Source organism: Pleurodeles waltl, chromosome 4_1, assembly GCF_031143425.1.
Source record: "Pleurodeles waltl isolate 20211129_DDA chromosome 4_1, aPleWal1.hap1.20221129, whole genome shotgun sequence".
Classification (NCBI taxonomy): Eukaryota; Metazoa; Chordata; class Amphibia; order Caudata; family Salamandridae; genus Pleurodeles; species Pleurodeles waltl.
In genome coordinates, this window is record NC_090442.1 from 1011794359 (window position 1) to 1011812883 (window position 18525).

The window sequence follows — 18525 nt, forward strand, 5'->3', positions numbered from 1 at the left end:
CCTACCTTGCATACATTATACCTGGTGCAGCTATAATGTTGCAAAAGGCTTAACAAACTGACACATTGGGGCCAATGTGTCAGTTTGTAAAGATGGAATAGTGTAAAGCACTGCTTAGCACCACCGCAGTGTCAAACAATGTTGCAAAAGTGGAGGAAGGAGCTTGTAAATGAGCCCCAAGATTTATTCTGCCTTCTTGCTGTAGCACATTCATTCACAATAGTTCACTGTTGTTTTGTAACTAGTGTGTTCTGCCATTTCTCAATGACATTAATATAGAGTGGGTGAATCAATATTCATGTAGCCTGATAGTGCTTTGGAGGGAAGGCAGTATGATACTCTAATTTACTGTGCTCTGATTCACTGGAAATTGTATTCTTTTGCTCACACCATGATGATTCTGCACTCTCAATGTTTCTCTATGTGAAGATGTTCTATATAAACCCTTAAATTTGTACATGAGCCTCATAACTTTCTGATGCTACTAGAGTTGCTGTATAATTTGTCACTGATTTTGCTGCTCAATGGGCCTTAGAATATTCCTGATTTTTCTCATAATTCTGTATTGCCCTATTGCTGAGAACCTTCACTGCAAATACTTTATGCATCTCCACTTTACAATTTCTGTATTATACCTTTTGAGTTTTCGTAAGAAATCTTTTAAAGTTTTCTAATCCTGCCCTGGACCTCTCTTATTGAGTCTGACCTTAATTGGCGGAATTTTTTATGTGTAGTGTTATGCCTTAGCTCGGGACACAGTTTCGAATGGGTGTATGCTTTAGGTGCTTTTTGGAAGTAAGAATTCGGGGGTTCACATAATAACAGTCATTAACTACAGTTCTATCTTTACTTACATAATTCTGACACATGTTGATCTTTATTGTTTTTGTTTCAAATAATTTTGGTAATAGTGGGCTGCCTTTTAATAATTTTATGTTACCAGTGATCGCCATTGATCACCACCATTGTAAACATGCCAGCATGTCTCTCTTTACTCAGATGTGTTTCACTTATCCTGTTGCTATGTAAAACACCCACTGCCCTCCTAGGCTACATTGAAGCTTTACACATAACCTCAATAAAATAATATAAAACATGTGCATTGCTCTGGCCACTTTCAGTCTTCATTAAACTCATTCTGATCCTTTCAGGTGTGTCTTTGGAGAGCTCCACGTTTCTTGTCTGTGATTATATTATTTGGATGATCTGTTTTTCTGCCTTTGTACTATGGGCTCAGATGAACAGACTGTTTATGTTCAATTATTGTCAAATCGGGGTCAGTGGTACCATCTCCAGGCATGTCAGAAGCTTTTGAGGAGCCAGAGGCTAAAACATTTACTTGGGCCCTCTTTGGTTTCCAATCCAAGGGGCAGGCTAATAACTAAGGAACTCTGTAAGCTTGTGAAAAGGAAAGCACAGTATTTAGTGACACCTAGTGGTGTTGCCATGCTAGCTGCATCACAGAGCAGCAGGGCAAGCCTGCCTTTTTATCACATAAATACATGTTGTAACAGGAGCAAGGTGCTCCAAAATGTGCAGGGCCTGAGGTAGAGTCTTGAATGCCCTCCCCTTGTGACGGTCGTGGCGAGCTCCTTTTCACAAGTCTCAAGATGGTGGTTCAATTTAATGCAGAGTCAGATTTATTACGAATTCATGCAACACAGTGCAGCAAGACATGTTGCTGTGCTGTGTTGCATGAATGGAGAGACCCGAAATGCACCATATCTAGTAAGATGGGAATGCAGAATGCATCATGCATAGAAAATGAACATAACTAGAGGAAAAACATATTTTTCTCTTTGTTATGCCCACTCTGTGGTAGGCATGCCAATTTCATACAATTCCAGCTTTACAAACCTTAGTGTTAGAAATGGGGTTTGTAGTTGGCTAGGGTATGCACCTAAGCCAGGCACAACCCACCACTCTAGTCAGGGCAAGTAAGTTACATACCAAAGATAACCTGTGCTCACCCCTGGTAGCTTGGCACAGAGCAGTCAGGCTTATCCTCAGAGGTCATGTGGAAAGTGTTTGTGCAACACACTCACATCAGTGACACAATAAATACACCACAAAGGAGACTTCACACAGGATCATATAAAAATACATGTTATATTGGCCCTCATTCTGACCTTGGCGGGCGGCGGAGGCCGCCCGCCAAAGTCCCGCAGTCAGGTTACCGTTCCGCGGTCGAAAGACCGCGGCGGTAATTCTGACTTTCCCGCTGGGCTGGCGGGCGGTCGCCTTCAGACCGCCAGCCAGCCCAGCGGGAAAGAGGCTTCCACGATGAAGCCGGCTCGTAATCGAGCCGGCGGAGTGGAAGCTGTGCGACGGGTGCAGTTGCACCCGTCGCGTATTTCACTGTCTGCGCAGCAGACAGTGAAATACATGTAGGGGCCCTCTTACGTGGGCCCCTGCAATGCCCATGCCAGTGGCATGGGCACTGCAGGGGCCCCCAGGGGCCCCGCGACCCCCCCTACCGCCATCCGGATCTCGGCGGTCCGACCGCCGGGATCTGGATGGCGGTAGGGGGGGTCGGAATCCCCGCGGCGGTGCAGCAAGCTGCGCCGCCGCGGAGGATTCAATGGGGCCGCGGTACACTGGCGGGACCCCGCCAGTGGTGCCGGTCCGACCGCGGCTTTACCGCCGCGGTCGGAATCCCCATTGGAGCACCGCCGGCCTGTCGGCGGTGCTCCCGCGGTCCTCCGCCCTGGCGGTCAAAGACCGCCAGGGTCAGAATGACCACCATTGTCTTTATAACATAGACCAAAATGACATCATCCACAGCCACTGTGTATATCGGGCCAATCTTGAAGTTATACTCATTGCCCAGATCATTAGAGAGGTTACGACCACATAAATTAGGAAGCATCAGGGCACAAAATACAGTAGTAAAATATGGAAATTCTTCAGTGTCACCATAGGCACCTCAGTAATAACCTGAAACTGTCATTACTTTGTAGGTAAGACCTGTTTGTTAGGGTAAATCACATTGATCATATGGAGGTAGCAGACACAGCACACCCGCACTCTTAGTACCTCTCCATATGGTCATTTCTGTGTTTATAATCCTAACAAGGTAGGATTACCAAGTATACCCTTCTGGTTATGCTCATTCGTCAAGTTTTAGAACTGACATAAAACATAATTGTTGTGCATTACATGTAATACTTTCCCTCCTGAACTTGCAAGTACCCAGGACAACATATAGTAAATCTTCAGGACATGAGACACCACAGGTTGTCTGATAAAACCTGAAGATCACCTGATATTATCACAGTTACCAGGTAAGTGATGTGATTTAGTTTAGGACTCACAAATCTTCATTTAGGAGGGCACACAAGTACTGGGGCTTCTGTTATGCAAGTTAGGGTAGTTTTGGGGATTCCTTTAGCACAGGCCTAATATGGAGTACGCAAAAACACATGTGCCCATAGTACAGTCTTTATGGTAATCCTGACACGGTTTTCACCAGAGCCAGGCCAATGGTCATGTGAACTCTGTAGTCATATAGACCAAGGGCAGGTACCCTGTGTGTAAGGCCCCAGCGGTGTTGTCCATGAGTAAGACCAAAGGGGGGAAGTACAAGTACTGCAAAAGACCAAAGGAGGCCACACACGGTTCCACCCGCACCCAGAATGAGCAAGTGTGGTTTGACCTCCCCTGGCCAGGAAGCGCTACAGGGGGAAGCGTGAGTTAGCTGCCAGATTTCCCAGGGCTTGACTCACCCTCGGTGTTCCTTTGGCTGCCTGAGCATCCCGTCCAGGGATACGCTGGTCCCAACACAGCCCTTCTCCTCCAGGGCAGAGTTCAGAGCATTCTCTCACTCGCATTGCTGGGCTATGCTTTCTTTTTGGTCTTCCCCGCCAGGACTCAGTGGCAGAGAAGACACATGCCTCTCTCTCCACAGCATTTACAAGGAGCTCCCCAAATGCATTCTTGAACAGAGCACTCACCACTAGCTCCTAAAGAGGCTGAAATCCAACACCCTGGTCTGGGGGATATACGAGGTGCAATACTGTCAGGTTATACAGTGCTCACTCCGCGCTAGTGAAATTGTGAAAGAAGATGGCTTGGCTAAAGCAGACTCAGAGTCCCACAGACATCTCTGGCAAACCAGTCCCAAGAGAACACTTGGGGGCACACAGAGTCAGGCAGGCCAGCACATCAGGGCAAGCAGTGGTAGTTCCTCCTGTCAGTCACACTCCAAGAGCAGCTGGCAGCAGGGCAACAAGCAGGAAAGCAATCTAGGTAGCCCTTTGTGCAGTCCAGCAGTCCTTCTGACATAGGTTCAGTCCCAGTTCCAAAACTGCTCTCAAATTATGGGGTCAGATCCCCTCTCCTTATACTCAAAAATGCCTTTGTTCAGGAAGTAAGTTCAAAAGAGCCCTTTAAAGTGAAGCACAATGCCCTTTCAACCCAGCCATGTTGCTAGACTTCAGTGGGGCTAAACAGTCCATTGTGTGAGGGCAGGACACAGTCTATTCACGTGTAAGGTGTGAACGGCCCTTCCTCTCCCCACCCCAGGATGACTATCAGTAAGTAGATGCCTCTTCTGTCACACCCAGCCCCTCCTATGTCATGGCTGTCTGGAACGTATACACTAAGTGGAGCAGTCACTCTGCCCCAGACGTGGGTTGGAGTCAGGCTGCAAAGCACTAGAGTTATAACCACAGAGAAATGCCCACTTTCTAAATGTGGCATTTACAAAATAGTAATGAAAAATCCACCAACACCAATAAGCATGATTTTTCACTACCATTCCAAACATACCGACCATGCCCACGCTACTTCTCACAGATAAGGAATTACCACTTAGACATATATGAGGGAATTCTCAAAACAAACCTATGAGAGGAGCAACACTCACAGTAGTGAAAAACATCACTCCTAGGACATGTAAAACATAGAAATATATGTCTGACCTTTCACATACCCATAGGGCTATTTAGGGTCTACCTTAGTGGTGACTTAGGTGTAATAAAATTGGAGTTTAGGCCTTGGCAAGTAGTTTGACTTGCCAGGTCAATCTGGCAGTAAACTGTGCATGCAGGCACTGCAGTGGCAGGCCTGAAACAAGTTTAAAAGGCTACTTCTGTGAGTGGAGCAATCAGCGCTGCAGGCCCACTAGTAGCATTTAATTTACAGGCTCTAGGTATATGGTATACCACTTTACAAGGAACTTAGAGGTAAATTAAATAGGCCAAACAGGTGTAAGCCAATTATACCAAGTTTTGGGGGGAGAGCACATGAACAATTGCACTGATTAGCAGTGGTAAAGTGCCCAGAGTCCTAAAGCCAACAAAAAGAGGGTCAGAAAAATAAGGTGGGGAAAGGCAAAAAGTTTGGGGATAACCTTGCAGAAAGGGCCATTTCCAACACTTAGTAAATCAGGAATTGCCTGAAAATCATGGGTGGATACACAGGAACTTCCGTGCGCCACCCTTGGAATGCCTAACACTAAAGAATATAACACAAATCAGTGCAAGCTGCTGCGTTGCTTTACATTTCTTTACAAAGCAACAGAAAGCAATGAAAATTAGGCCTTGTGTGACTTTGTAAATCACAAATAACCCTTTGCCTTACCTTGCGTTTCCTTGTGTGATGCAAGGGCAACACAAAGTAAATCTGCCCCTTAATTCTTAAAACTCGTGGCCCCAATGTATGTACAGATGCAAAGTATGTGCTGCATTTTGAAATGTGTTCTGTTTTGTCTGTGTCCACATGTTTCTGTGTATTGCCTTCATGTATAATGTACATAGTGTTCTAAGTCTGAGTGTTGGGTGTTTGCATGTAGATTCCTCCGTTTAAGATGGGATCTGAGCTAGTTACCATCATAACTCCTGGGTGGATTTTATATACTTGTCTACATGAAAATGATGATAACAATAATGCCATTTCCTATTACTGCAAGCCTCTGGACGTCTTTGCTATGTTCAGACTACCACCTAAATAGAATGCAACGTGCAGCTGTCGATGACGTGACGTATCTGAATCATGCAGAGAGGCATGAAGGGACAGCTGTTGCTTGCTGCTTTAAGTCACACGGAATTCTGTGGTTAGGCAAATGGTGTACTGACCCACTGGGCCAAGAATGAGGCCTTCAAAACCATTCCCAAATCCCCAAGAAAACCTACATCATCCGGACAAGTAGGTAGTGCTTTAAATGGAAATACAGAAGTGCAGGTACTCACTCTCTAGAGTACCTGCTTGCTTCTGAGAAGTGCCGGTACCCTCCCAATTAAAAGTATTGTACAAGTGCTCAGAAGTGCAGGTACTGTCCCCTTCAAATTAAAGAAATGCAAGTACTCAGTACCGGGCTGTACCTGTCCATTTCAATCACTGCAAGTAGGTCTAAAGGCTAAGTGGACGGAATTCTTTGGAAGGGGGAAAGCATGCTCAAACAGCATGCTTTGTTTGAGCATTTCTGACCTTTGGAGATGGAGTCCGTCCTAAAAACATGCAGATGTGGAAATTATGGCATTGTAAAGGGGCACAGCTTGTTCATCGCCACTGAAGAGGGGAATTCAACTTTCACTAGGCCTCAATATTCAATTACTCAATGCAATTTTGAGTGTTTAAAAAAGAGACTGAAAGTATGGTTGCTTGTGGCATGGATCAGTACACATTTTATTTTCAGGCCCCTGCTACAAAGATCCAAACATCTCAACAGTGTGGGAGTATCATCTCAAGTGACAAAGGATCCCAAAGTAGATAATTGATGACATCACTGATTACATCAGCTAATGAATGTAACAATTTACTACGTGGTCTCACACTGAATATTATTTAGTAAGCTACACCTAGAGTATATTTTCTATAGTTTCTGCACTACTAAAGCGTGTAAGACTTTCAACATGCTTTGTCTCCTTATAGGGCTTTCATCTGTGGAGGGTGTATGCTCCCTTGAAGAGTTCTCCATAGGATAAATGCTGTGCATAGTAGAGGCGTCACCATCTGACGGGGTTTTAGAGTCTGTAGGTAATGAGCTCTGTGTTAGATATTGTGCACAGGGCTAAGGCTGTGCTTAGTAGGGACTTGGCAACCTAACAGTGGTTGTACATTAGGAGGGAGTGATCTCTTCATGAGAAGTTGTGCACAAGACAGAGGCTGTCCATAGTAGGTGCTTGCCTACTTGATGAGGCTTGGGTGCTTGAGAGAAGAGAGCTCTCCGTGAAGAGTTTTACACATGGTGAAGGTTGTGTCTGTTAGGAACTTGGGCATCTAACATGGCTTGTGTTTTTGAAGTTAGTGGGCTCTCCATGAAAATGTGTGCACATTGCAAAGTATTTGCATAGTATGGACTTGGCCATCTAATGGGGCTTGTGTGTCTAGAGGCACTGGACTACAGCCTTATAATTTTAAATGAGCATTTATGTTTATTTAGTTTATCCTTTACATGATTCTGTACCTTCTAGTACTTATTTACATAGTTCAAATGTTGTACTGGTTTGTACACTAAATTAAACAGCAGTGTGGTGATGTCACCAGTGATTTCATCAACGATGTCATAAATAATGTCATTAGAGACATCATCAATGATGTCACTGAACATGTCATGAGTGACGTAGTATGTGAGGTCACAAGCAGTTAATAATGATGGCACATGTTTTAGTTTGCTCAGGTAACTGTAACTGGTGAATTTCAGTTGTTTTTTAGCTTAAAATGGTATGTTTTGAGCAACAATTTTACCTACACATAATGTCACTTTGACGTGTTTTTTTATGTGAAATTCTAAAGGTTTTGAACTTAAAGTAAAATATTATTACCAGACCAAATTATAACATTACTTTAGCCTTTGGAATTTTCAGTGAATTTCAGAGGTTTTTCTCACATAAAGTAATGTCTTTTTACCCTACCTAAATATAACGCCACTTTGACCTTTGTTTTTTCAGTTATTTTCTAGGTTTTTTTATGCAAGTTATGAAAAATAATGAGGTGGAGCAGCAATTTCCCCTTGTTTTTTGCTTCCAATCTGGGTCAGAGAGTTGCCTGGCACTGAGTAGAAATATAAGGAAACACTCAGAGGTGGCTCCTCCATTAGGGTGGAGGAGCGTCGCCACCCCAGCCGGCAGTGGCAGCTGCAAACCTTTTCCCAAAAATTATAATAAACTGTGTTTATTCTTGTTTTTGGGGAAAAGGGGTGGGCGGGCCACAGTGGCAATGAGCTCTCCCTCTCACAGCGCATGTGTGTTTGGCCGGCCATCTTTGGCTGGGTGCTCCCAGCCTATCCTAGCGCTGCTCTTGGCAGCCTCAGGATTGGCGCAGGGCAGGCTGAGAGCCTGTGTCTGCAGCCAGCAGAGGAGTGGTGCAGTTTTTTTTACATTATTTTTCCCACCGCACTGTCCCGCTGCTTCTGTTGGCAGCGAGCCGTGACTGTTGTTTGAGGGAGAGCAAAAGAGGTGTTGTAGTCAGAACTCTAAAAGCATGCGAAAGCAGCAGAGAAACTTCATATATGTGCACTACAGATATATTAAATCTTTCCGAAATAGGGCCAGTGAGGGGAGGTGAAATCATGCACCGGGGTGGGAAAGGGGGATATTTTTATATTGTTGTTAATAACAATAACAATAATAACAATAGTAATAATAATAAGAAGAAGAAGAGTATCATTGTTAATAGTATTTAATTGTTTATATTAGTAGCAGAAGTATTCATAATAATGAGAACCGTAATACTGATGGTACTACTACTGCTATAGCAATAACAATGAAGATGTGGGAGACTGCGGCGCTTAATTTGTGCCAGGGCTCCCTAATTAAGCAAACCCTTCTTTCGAAATGGAGGGAACCCAGAAATTTAGACTAAGTATTCCAAGTTTCCCACCGTTGTTGTTTCTCTTTAGGACAATGTCTGAATTGTGTCAGCTGCTGAAAGGCAAACACTAGGAGGTGTTTCGACCCTCCCTAAATTGGGGATGATCATGCACCATCTACTACACTCGCTGTGGATGACTGCTGGAAGAAATTCTGCACTTGTTTTCCAAAGTGTACAGTATAATGTTACGAATAATTTGGCTTGGGAATAAAATCTTTGAAAAGGTAAAACTTCCCATTTCTGTGGAAATAAAAATTGATTAACACGTTTCCTTTCCTCTGGCCCTCTGTAGCTGTTTTCAAGACCAAAATCAAGATAACAGAACCACTTGTCATGGAGGAGTGTAAAACTTAGAACATGCTCCCTTTACTCAATTTCCTTGTCTATTAAATCCCTTACGCGTTTATCAGTTTTGCTCAATGAAATACCACCATAAGACCCTAATTAAGGCTTACCCGTTAACTCTTCCGGGGGATGCCAGAACCCGAATTAACAGTTCTTGACAGTGTCTCCCAGTGAGTTAAGGGGAATTGCAAGTTATTTCCTCCTGATTGGGGAAGCGGATGTGGACCTGTGGGTACCCGGTTACACATGTTACATGACACATAACAGCCCAACATTTGCCACATGATTAGAGACGGTGATAGATGGTGCAGTGTTTTTTTCTTGGCAGGGAGGAGTGGACAGCGGAGGAGGCCGGAGGGCAGAGGGCTTTTTGCATCTGCTGTGGGGAGCTCCTTCGCCTCCGTCAATCCTGTTGTGTTCTGGCAGACAGGGGCCGGGTGCAGACCCCACAAGACCACAATAGACTGCGGGGTCTGGTGTCTCCAGGCCCAGAATGATCACATCCACAGTTGAAAGATCCATTAATTCCAGGCCCAGAGACACTTGAAAACTAGCACTTGTAGAGAGGGGGATCCTTCGAAGAATACCGCCCCAGGTAACTCCTAATGAAGGTGTATACGTGTTTTATCATAGACATGTTTTCTTCTTTGTATGATCGTCCTTGGGGTGGAACCCATTGCCAGGGAAGTGGAAATATGTGATTCTCGGGCTGCTGCGTTTTTTTCATAATTATGGACATAACCCATCATCTAATGCATAATTTTCAGATATCAGCAAACAAATATTGGTTTCTAGCTCAAACAGATCAAAAGTTGCTAAAAATGCGCAACACATGTAGCTGTACAGCAAAAGGCACTTCGCAAAAATTGGCTGTTCACCTTTCAATTGGATATTGCTGTATTTGGGTGTCAAACCAGTACTAATAAGGTGAAATGTGTGTCTGGAGTGTGTTTATGTGTAAAAATGACAAAATAATGAACCAATACTAAAATATAACGTGGAACATCATGTAGAATAAGTTGCATTTTTTGCCGCATAATTTAGTAAACCCTGTGCACATGATTTTGTCCTCAGTTGCAGCATAATTCCAGTGGCCCTGCCCACAACCCATTCTTTACAGGGAAATCTGGAATACGAGTGCTCTAAAGATCCCCCATTTTCATTTTCCGTTGTTTGGGCAGCCCACGTCAAGCCATACCAGAAATACGTTTTCATAAACACAGCATTTTTTTCTACTTTTGGGCTGCAGAGAATTTTTATGACGTGTAAGGTTTAACATTAAATTATCGATCTGCAAAAAATGCAAATGCATTTTCGGCGCCTTCGGATTTGTGCCCCCCCCCCCCTCCCTTACAAAATATATCGTGCCCTCGTATGTTTTTAAAACATTTTCAACAATTGCATTTGAAGGTGTGTGCGTGACAAATGCACTGCTTTCACTTCCCCAACACAAATGTGAACACAGCACGGAGAGGACACAGAGGGCCGGTGCAATGGCACGCACAGATGCAGACTGTCCCACTGTGTTCCCCTTGTTTTATAGCTCGGCGAGACACATCCCTGTAAGGGACGGGGTCTCGGTGCTAGCGCACTGCAAATGTAAATTATGAGACTTAGGTCAGAGCGGATCCTCGCCCAGGTAATATTAATCAGAATGTTGATAGTTCCTTTGTAGAGAGGATTGTTAATGAAACACTTGGGCCCATAATTATACTTTTTTTTTGCACCACATTTGCGTCATTTTTTGACACAAAAGCGGTGCAAATTTACAACATATAGGGGCTTATTTATACTCTGCACCGAATTAGCGACATTTTTTTTACTCTATTTCAGTACAAAACTAACTCCGTGTTTATACTTTGGCGCTAGACCTGTCTAGCACCAAATTTATGGAGTTAAAGTAATTTTTTGGATGTGGAAACCTACCTTGCCTTAATGAGATGCAAGGTACGCGTTCCCTGCAAAAAATGACTTGATGGCATTGCACCATATTATACTCCCATGCAAAAATGGTGCACGGGAGGGAGGAGGGGTCAAAAATGGTGCAAAGCTTGACTTGCCCCATTTTTTAATGCCTGGGTCAGGGCAGGCGTTAGGGGACCTGTGGGCCTATTTCCATGGTGGAACACCATGGAATAAGTCCACGGCTGCCCTCCCCAGACCCCAGGGACACCCCCACCCATACCAGAGGGACAGCGGAGGATGGGGGACCCCATCCCAGGTAAGTACAGGTAAGTATTTTATTTTATTTTTTAAAGTGCCATAGGGGGCCCTGAAATGGGCCCCCATACAAGGCACAGGGTGCAATGCTCATGCCCAGGGAACCCTGGCACCCTGTGCTGGCCATTGGGGTAGTGGGCATTACTCCTGTCTTTTCTAAGACAGGAGTCATGTGGTATGGAAGGTTTTGCATCGGAAAATGACTCTAGGTAGGTTAGAGTCTTTTTTTTTTAGTCTACCCTGCCTAACGTCATTTTTTGGTGCAAAACCCCCTTCTCCCATACCACCAGCCCCACCCAACTAACATCATTTGTTTTGACACTAGCCTACCCTTTGCACCGGCTTGCCCATTCCATAAATATGATGCCGGGCTGGTGCAATGAAATGGTGCAAGCCGGTGCTAAACTTTTTGGTGCTAAACTGCGTTAGTGCAGTTTTGCACCAAAAAGTATAAATCAGGGCCATAATTGTATTTTGTAAGTTTGCACCGCTTTTATGTAAAAAATGATGCAAATGCAGAGCAAAAAAGGTATAAATATGGGCCTTGCTGCTCAAAGGATGAAGCGGTTCACACCACAGTGCAAAGCAGGGTGCGGCCGGGTATTTTGTACATCCGGTTCCGGTAGCACGCAGTGTTCTTTTCTCCATCACTCTGGACGCATGACAGACAGCTCACCTGATGCATATTTTCACAGGTGTTTGCTTGACGAGCATTAGGTATCTAGAAAACCGCCTATAGGCGCTTGGGATAGCTAGGGGAAGAACCACCGAAGAGCCAGTCACCTGGTTACCATCCTAACTAGAAAGCCAATCACAATTATAGACACTGCTGAATCTGCTCTTAAGAATTCCTTCACAGATCCGACATGGAGGGCACTTTTTATGGGCGAGCGCAAAGCGCTCCGTCCATTCTGTAATCTTTCTTTGGGCTTCAAACCACGCCCATGCTGCATCAGTCACTTACAGTGGTTTGTGGGCTTGCCTTTTAAAATCCGCTTGCTTTCATTTGTGAAAGGCATGCATACGTCATGCCTTTTCCGGTGTTTAGCCCACCTACACAGCACCGGTAAAGTACCAAAAACATATACGAGGCTCGATGTTTTCAGCCTGGGGTCCGGACTACTTTATCTTTTTATTTTACACGCAGCGCGATCGCGCTGCATTTTACATAGCGCGATCGCGCTGCATTTTTTTTTGCTTTACAGCGCTAATAGCTCTAACTCGAATAAATGCGAGACCCGTTGCATTGAAAATGCTTGTTATGTTTTAAGCCACTTTAAGCAACATACTTTTTAACACTAGGTTTTAAGTATCAATTTTGTTTTTTTTCTGATTAACTGTACTAGTTTCTTAGTATTTGTTTAACCAGGACTGTTTACAATGTGTTTCAGCGACGCCTTTGTTAAAACGTTTTTATAAACCAATAAAAATTATCAAACATTAAGATTTATTAATTTGTACGCAGTCATACTCACATGCCCTGGGCAGCTGGGATTCTCTTCAGCCTCTAGTGTTGCATACTTGATGCTCCCTTCCTCCTCAGCATACCACCCATCTTCACTATGCACATTTTGCTGTGTACTGCATTGTTCTACTGTGCATAGCACATATGTTCCAGATGCTTGTTTGTTGTCAAATACAAACATGGGGATTTCGATACACTTCTTAGATAGTCCTACATCTGTTAACCAGGTAATATATTGTACTGCATCATTTGTGTAGGGTTTATTAACTCTGTGTGGGGTGTGGATGTGCTTATCCAGGGGAGCAGCCTGGTACACCAGGTATGTGTGTGGTTGGAAGTGTGTTGTCTTTGCTTTCATTGACTGGTGTATTGACAATACGAGAACTACATGTGAGCACTTAAAGCCCGATTTAGAGTTGGGCGTGCTGGATATCCCGCCCATTCCCATTATAGCCTATGGAGATCGCAAGACAGGATATCTGTCATGTGAGTGCTGGAGTAACCCCTCCGCCAAACTTTAAATCTGAGCCTCAGTGGTAGATGTACACTCTGATATTACAGATGTGTTGAGAATTTCACCAGGCCATGGAACCCCACATACAAAGCACCTGGGATTACATTCAAAGGTTGTGCTTACTATGCATGCAAGCTTGTGCATAATTCTGTAAACTACGTCCGTGCTGAATGGGGGTTCATTAATGATATCTCCTGAGACATGCATATGCTGCTTAGTGGTGGACCTGCAATGGTCTCTGTGACCAGTAATGGGGGAAGGCACTCAGTCATAGAGAAACAATACTATGAAATAGTCTCACAGCCCTCAAACAACAGCCAAAACCATAGTCTTCTGAGTTGCCCATCCAAGCTACTGGTGAACTGAGCTATGAGCTGAAGACAAGCTAATGTGGTCAGAATAAGAGGGTCCAGTGAAACACAGATGCTCTAGTTGGGCACATGCAATTTTTACTTTTTTTGACCCTGCTGGAAATACCACACGTCCTCCTAATGCATACCCCAAGCAAAGTAAAATATTTACAGCATTGCTTGGAAACTGTTTGAGTTTGTTATCTACAACTATTTTATCTACAGTAGTGATTAGTTGTGAAGGACAACTTATTCGACTTGACTCTTGCCCTGATGAAGTCATTGAGTACAGCCATGTGATGAAACGTGTCAGCTAAAACCTTACTGAATATCTTGGGTTGTGTGATGGAACCACACATGAGGCAACCACTCATGGCTGAACAACGCGGTCAGAACAACGACTGCGTTGTTTCCACGTATGCCTTTACCACACATGCCTTTACAACGATTTTTCGTTGTAAAGGCATGCCTAGTAAAGGCATGTGTGCCACAGCATACGTGGTTATCGCATGCCACCCCCCACCCTAAAAACAGAAGTACCCCGACCTCCCCAGCCTTAAAAACTACCCGATACCCCCACCCACCCTGAGCCCTAAAACCACCCCACCCCCAAAAATAAAACAACCCAACCCCTAAAAACGAAATTACTCCGCCCCCTCCACCCCTGCCCCTAAAAACAGAAGTACCCCGACCCCCCACCTTTAAAAACTACACTGATACACCCCACCCACTCTGAGCCATAAAACCTACCCCAAGCCCTCAAAAATAAAACTACCCGACTCCTAAAAACAAAATTACCCCGACTCCCCACGCCCGCCACTAAAAACCTGACCCCTGCCTACCCTGAATACAAAATTACCCCAACCCCGGCCCCCCACCCCTAATAACCCGCCCCCTAACCCGCCCTAAATACAAAATGACCACGAGCCGTCTTCCCAAAAAATCCAGCCCCTCCACCCCCTAAATACAAAATTACCCAGACCCCCCACCCCCACCCCTAAAAACAAAATAATCCCAACCCCCATACCTCTGCCCTAAAAAACAAAGTAACGACCCTCCACCCTTGCTCTTTACAAAAATAAAATAATCTAACCACCCCAACCCCTTCACCCCAGCTCCACCCCTAAAAACTACCCCCAACTCTGCCCCAGTCCCACTACCCGCCCACACTCTCTCCCGATGGAGCTTCCTTTTTCTCCTCCTTAACCACGCATGTGCTTTATTCAGCACATGCGTGGTTAAGGCAGAGAAAAAAGGCCTGCATTGTTCAGGCAAGTGCCGTTCCGCTTGTATGAGCAACTCAGGCGTATTTCCATACACGTTGTTCTGGATCTTTCCCAATATCTTGCACCTTGTCAACAAAGAAGGCCCAATTTTTTTGTACCTTCAAGAAATCTGACTGATTCTTCTGGGGTGCTTGCATTTTGTGTTACAAGTTAGAGGATGTTGTGTTCCTGTTTTGTGAGCATTGGAGTGGCTGCTCCTCCACCATCGCTGAGCAGTAATTTACGGACCTAGATACTTCTGCTATAACAGCTGCAAACTGGGATAAGTGTACACCAGCATTACCTGGCTACCAAGGAGCATATTTTTGTGGAAACCACAGCACAGCAAGTCACCTGCGTGATGGTGAAAGTGCAGGAATGTGCTATATTTAAAATAATACGGTGCATTGTTGCCTCCTCCCAGTGCTGGCGCACAAGATGCTGCTTGCACCAATGCAGGCACCTTTGCAACATGGCGCAACGGAGCCTGGGTTGTAAGCAGGATTGTTTGGTGCAGGAAGGAACACCTTGCTGCACAAAAAGAAATCCCTGGGGCATTTTTCATTTTTCGAGCTGTGCTGCAGAATGCAGCACACATAGAAAGATGGAAAAAATAAGAAGAAATTAGTGCTGTGTTACGTTACTCTGGATTTATCAAGCCACTCAGGGCCAGGCGAGGTGGCCTTACATTGCTAGGCACATTGCGTTTAGCAGTTGCGTTGTGCTTGCACCCCGTTGCGTGGTGCAAAAGGGAAGTAACTACTTAGCCCCAAGCATTTTGCAGAATAAGAGGGAGATGTTTTTAACAACTTGTACACATTCACACCCCCTGCACAAAACGTTCATGCGCATATTCAATCAAAAAGGCTTTACGAAATCAAAGCAACTGTCATAGCTCAGAAGCAAGAGAGCAACAACACAATCATGGTACCTGCAGCACTGTAACCTTTTCTCAAGGAGCCATTGGTGCTCTTTGGAGCTTAATAACTCAGCCTTTGTAAATCTCCTTCGGGAAGCGACTAAAACCTGCATCTTCAGATTACTCCTAAACTAAGAATTGTATGCTATCCCAATGTAATCTTCGTGTTTCTACCTGTGCCGTACTCATTTGTTACTCATTGTTTCTTGTGATCGGATACTTAACTCTGCTTTGATGTGTTTTAAATATTTTATTCGACGTGAGGTACACTAACACCATACTGTGCACCTACGCTATGAGAGAGGTTTAAAAAACAAATTAAATAAAGTCTGGGGATACTTTGTCACAAAATGCAGGGTGCTTCTATGAGGGACTTATTCTTGCGACCTTCGGGCCTCAACTGTACCTGTCTGTTTGTAGCCCTTTGGTAAGAGTACAGTCAGCTCCTTAAAGTGGCCAGCCAGTGAAAAGAAAAAAACGAGTTCTCTTTTCCAAACCTGCATCATCAACAATCGTCAATAACAGGTGTTCCAGAATGTTGCTTCATTTGATGATGTCATAGGGTTGCTAAAACTATTGTGACGTCTTCAGTAGAAGACCACTTTAAGCCAAGAGTACTTTGAATTCACCAAACATCCTTCAGTATTTCCAATAACCCTGGAGCAATGGGCACCAGTCATATTCGTGTGATAGAATCCACTCCCATAAATGACTCGAGTTTTGAAGTGGGGTAAATCTATTTTAATAAGGCTACCAACAAGATGCCAGGAAACGAAGGAAGCACTCAAAAACTACTGGCATTTCACGAGATGCTAACACCCCTCCTTTTTAAGGGCTTAGTTATGACTGCTGTACTTTTTGCACATTCAACAACTCCCAACCCACATTAACGGTGAAAGGTTTGCGTAGTTTAAAATACTCCTCTTCTTTTGGTGCATTATCTGAAGGAAGCCAGAAATTTAGAGGCTGACAAGTGAGCCAACTGTGAGGTAGATATCTGGTAATGTGGGAAGGACACTGAATGAAAAACATAAGGCACACTTAAGTTGTAAGTTAGCTTTTCTCATCACTATGGCCAACAAAACTCATGCTGACATCAGACATGGCCGCCGTACCTTATCGCACTCGCCCAGCCTCTCCTTCTCCAGAAGTTTCCTGGTCTCTTTCTCCCAGTAGGCCATCAACGCTTCCCTACTGAAGTTCCCAGTTGGGGATTTTTCTGTCAGGCTTTTCTGCCTCTGCCCCACCGGAAGGTTGCGGTCCGGCTCGATGTCCTCCAGCTCGCGCTCCAGCTCCTTCAGCTCCTCGGGGGACAAGGAGGCGAGGAGCTCATCTTCATCAATGTCCTCATACTTGCTTATTTCTCGACGGTAGCCGAACGTAGACATGTTCCCTTTTTCCCCCATTTCGACAGAAATTGTCCAAAATGTAAAAATAGGCCACGCAGTCAAAGGCTACGACGAAGCCTGCGTCGTGTCGTGTGTAGTTCGCGCCTCATCTGGTCAGCCACTGCCGCCTGATGGGCCGGGGGGTGCTTTTAAGAGTCCCCCACTGGTGAGAACAATGCCCGAGGTGAAGCCATGAGCTATTTAAACCTCAGACGTCAGCTGGACACTGGCAGACAGACGTGAAGTCCCAGAGTGTGCAGGCCTGGGAGCGGGGGATTATCCACACTCCCTCTTACCATATAAAGCTCAGCCGGGCTGCCAGGGGCCTACATCTGGGGCCCTGACAGAAAGTGAGCCGGGGAGAGAGTTGCATTTGGGCAAACGTTTTTCCAGTGAATCCTCAAAGTTATGGCATGTTACTGAATTTTACGTATGTTCAACATAAGGGAGCCAAAAATGCACCTGTTGCCACACCAAGGACGATTCGGAGGAGTGACACCGGCAGCCAGCATTGCGGGAACAACATTGGGAAAAGCCGGGTTTGAACTGGGGCATAATGGGCACCCCTGCATTTTCTGTGCTGTAGGGGGTTCCCATCCTTCAGGGGTCTCCATCCAGCCAAAGATATTGGAGTATTTGTGAGAGCTGGGCGTCTGAGGGCCCCCTCACCACATTCTGCACGGCCTCATCGTTTTGCATAATGCTACTGCTTTGAAATTTCTGAGGTCCCTAGACCTAAAGCGCACCTGGCAAAAGGTGGGAATCTGCTCCAGATTTACCTTTTCTGGATTTGCAATGAATTAGAAGCGAACATTTAAATATAAAAATCGAAGATTTCTACCATCCTCCTATTTGCCAAATTGTACAAATTATTTGTCCCTACTGCTTGGGTAAATAAAGCAAAAATGTGTAAAAAATGTGTATTTGCGCCTGTAACTTCGAAAAACACTTTCTCCACGGGGAAAGCATTTTACCCTTGAAAGAAATATCCCTTCCAAACCTCCAAGACACGTAGCAGAGTCCCTACACTTTCTCAAACTGGACAGGCTCTTAGCAATAGTTTTTGTGTGTGATTTCAAGGTAGCAATCTAAGGTCATGATTTATACTTTTTTTTGCGCCGCATTTGCGTCAATTTTTGACGCAAAAGCGGCGCAAACTTACAAAATACAATTGTTTTTTGTAAGTTTGCACCGCTTTTGTGTCAAAAAATGATACAAATGCGGCGCAAAAAAAGTATAAATCAG

General features: G+C 44.7%; 1 protein-coding gene across 1 annotated transcript in view; it reads right to left on the reverse strand.

Annotated features, from left to right (window-relative positions):
* The window catches only part of LMOD2 (leiomodin 2), a 48104-nt gene extending 30607 nt beyond the window's left edge, over nt 1-17497 (reverse strand). Inside the window, exon 1 of the mRNA XM_069229877.1 lies at nt 17008-17497. Within this exon, the coding sequence (XP_069085978.1) occupies nt 17008-17298 (291 nt within the window). The 5' untranslated portion in view covers nt 17299-17497. The remainder of the gene's footprint in view (nt 1-17007) is intronic.
* Between the last annotated feature and the right edge of the window lie 1028 nt (nt 17498-18525).